Below are 3,067 nucleotides of genomic sequence, written 5' to 3' on the forward strand. Positions count from 1 at the left end.
ATCAGCAAATCCATGCATTTCAACTCTAGCAACTCGTTTTTCTGCCAAAACAAATCGAGGCACACTTATTTTCTTGACGTCTTTTAGATTTTCGCGGAATTCTATCCATTGACTATGTAAATTTATTGGTAGGGATTCATCCCAATTAGCCTTCAATATCCACAAATCTTGCATGAAAATCTTCGCCTTTACGATTAATGGGTTAATAAGCCCAAGGGGATCAAACAACTTAGATAGTTCCGACAACACTATTCTTTTTGTCACCGCTTTCGAGCTATCAAAATCTGGCCAAACGTATCGAAACGTATCTCCCACTGGAGCCCAGATGATACCAAGAGTTTTTATTATTTCCTCATCATTCATCCGAAGAGTCTTTTCTTTATCAGCTTCAGGCACGAAATTAAGAAATTTTTCACTATTTGAAAACCACTTCCTTAACTTAAATTTTGCTGAGTTCATTATTGCTGATACTTGATTATATATTTCAAAAATTTCATCTTCATCATTTGATCCACTGATCAAATCATCCATATAAAAATCAGATAACACCTTTCTCGATCCAATCGGATATTTATCGATATAATCTTCACTTAACTGTTTTAAGCATCTTGTAGCTAAATAGGGGGCAGATGTTGTACCATAAGTAATGGTTCGCAAGCGATAGGCCTTTATGTTTTCATCTGAGGAAGACCTCCACAAAATCGTTTGATAATTCGCATCATCATCAGTCACCCATGCTTGGCGATACATTTTTGTTACATCTGCCGTAATTGCATATTTGTAACATCTAAATCGCAGTATTATAGATAACAGGTCATCTTGAACCAGTGGTCCTTTCATCATTACCTCATTTAATGACAAGCCACTGTCAGTTTTACAGCTACAATCGAACACAACTCGAAGTTTCGTACTCGTGGAATCTGGTCGTAGCACATACTGATGCGGTGCAAAATATTTTATCTTATCCATATCAGCTTCTTCAACGATCGTCATGTGACCTAAAGAGAGGTACTCATCCATAAATGCGTTGTAAGCGTCTCGTGTAGAGCGATCTCTACTCAACCTACGCTCTAGTGACAGCAACCGTCGTTTGGCAGCATTATAGGAACCACCCAAATCACTTACTGTTGTTTTAAATGGAATTTTCGTAATAAATCGGCCAGATGTATCTCTACGAATTGATTCACGGAAAATTTTCTCGCATTCCTCTTCTTCTTCGGTTAAAAAATTTGATTTAGTTGAAATCTGTTCTATTTTCCAGAATTTTTCAACCAATTGACTCAAGTTTTCATTCTCATTATGGTTGTGATTGACCAGCATATTATTTATTTTATGACTAGGCGCTAAACATTCTTCTGCTTTGCCTGCAACTATCCACCCTAGTATGGATTTCTGTAGGGTTGGCAACCTTTCATTAAGATAAATTCGTCCAATCGACAACAAATCGAAGAAAATTTCCGCACCAATTAAAATATCTATACGCGCTGGCTTATTGAACATTGGATCAGCCATTTGAATATTTTTTGGTAAATTCCAGTCCGCAACATCGACATAACGATTAGGTTTGGAGCTTGTTATTTTCGGTAAGACATAAAATTGCAGACTGACTTCGAATTCATTTATTTTTGATTTGATGGTAGCCACAGTTTTTGTTTTAAAGCTAGTTACAACGTCTCCAACACAGCTAGCATCTAATTTACAAGACGTTTTTTTTAATAACAGTTTTTGAGCAACTTTCTCACACATCAAATTTACTTGAGAGCCAGAATCTAATATGGCTCGCATTTGGTGATATTTGCCAAACTTGTCCGCTACCATTACTACTGCTGTTGCCAAAAAAACCTCGTTTTCAGTCATTACGTTCATAACTGATGACTGAGCTGTCTCCTGTGTTGACGTAGATGGCCCATTTTTGCATCTTTGTTCATTTGGCTCCAAGATGTAATCTTTATGTAAAAGTTGATGATGAGATAAATTACATTTCGAGCATTTAACAGCAGAGCATTCTTTTTGAAGGTGTCCCCTTTTCAAACATGTAAAACATACCTTTATTCTCCGTGCTACGAAAAAGCGTTCTTTTAAAGAAAGCTTTCTAAACTTGCTACAATCTGCAATCTCGTGGCCACTGCCATTGCAGACTTCACATAAAGGTTTTGTAACTGCAAGAGAGGTTGAGTAGTTGCGGTTATTTCTATACTCTTTTTGATAGTTTACAGCCTTTGAATTCACTTGATTAACTTTATGTTCCCTTGCCTCAAGGTTCTCACATCGCCTCGTCAAAACTGCTGAACATTCATTCCAAGTTGACAGCTTCCTGTAATCCACTGATTCTTCCCATTTGACCTGCGAATCTTCGTCCACTCTTTCCATCACCAAATGAATTAACATGGCATTCGCTATATCTTTGTAATCACCTAATGATAGCATTGCATTCAAATGTGCATTCGCTGCATTTAATACATTTCTTAAATGAACTGCAGATGGTTTTGTTAATTTTGGGACAGCAAAGAGGGCTGTAATATGTTCCTCGAACATCAACGCCTTTTTATCGAAGCATTCCTTCAATCGATCGAGTGCTTTGGGGTAATTGTCCTCTGTGACATCAAAATCGTCAATAGCTGCCAGCGGCTTAGAGCCCAAGTGCTCTTTAAGTATCAAAAATTGTTCGCAGTCATCAAGCATTTCATCCTGGTTGATTAATTTATTAAACAAGGCTATAAATTTCGGAAATTCGCTATACTTCCCTTCAAATTTCGGTAATTTTACTTCCCGATGACTTCTTGGGCCCGGCAATAACGATGTTGTATTCGTTGCATTGACATCTACCAGTGATAACTTTCTTTTTTTTAGTAAACTCATTATTTTTGCTTTCGTGGCCACAAATGCATCTTCAACTTCTGCTGTAATTGCTTCGCTTGAAGAAGTATCTGCACCTTGGTTTAGTTTATCGATATCTGCTTGCACACTCAGAAACTGTTTGAAGTAATTTTCTGTCAAACTAAGCCTGCAGTTAAGTTCTTCTGTTGACAAACTTGACCCTTTTTTCAAAATCATTGATTTTATGCGA

The 3,067-nt window shown here is 37.1% G+C and overlaps 1 protein-coding gene across 1 annotated transcript; it reads right to left on the minus strand.

The window, feature by feature from the left end:
• Positions 1-24: 24 nt before the first annotated feature.
• LOC119665321 lies at positions 25-1,512 on the minus strand (the record flags this gene model as incomplete). Its single annotated transcript, XM_038074581.1, has 1 exon — positions 25-1,512. A coding segment is annotated over exon 1 (1,488 nt), but the record flags the coding sequence as incomplete, so codon positions are not given.
• Positions 1,513-3,067: the final 1,555 nt, after the last annotated feature.

The sequence above is a fragment of the Teleopsis dalmanni genome, unplaced genomic scaffold (genome assembly GCF_002237135.1).
Source record: "Teleopsis dalmanni isolate 2A unplaced genomic scaffold, ASM223713v2 unscaffolded_contig_4473, whole genome shotgun sequence".
In the NCBI taxonomy this organism is placed as follows: Eukaryota; Metazoa; Arthropoda; class Insecta; order Diptera; family Diopsidae; genus Teleopsis; species Teleopsis dalmanni.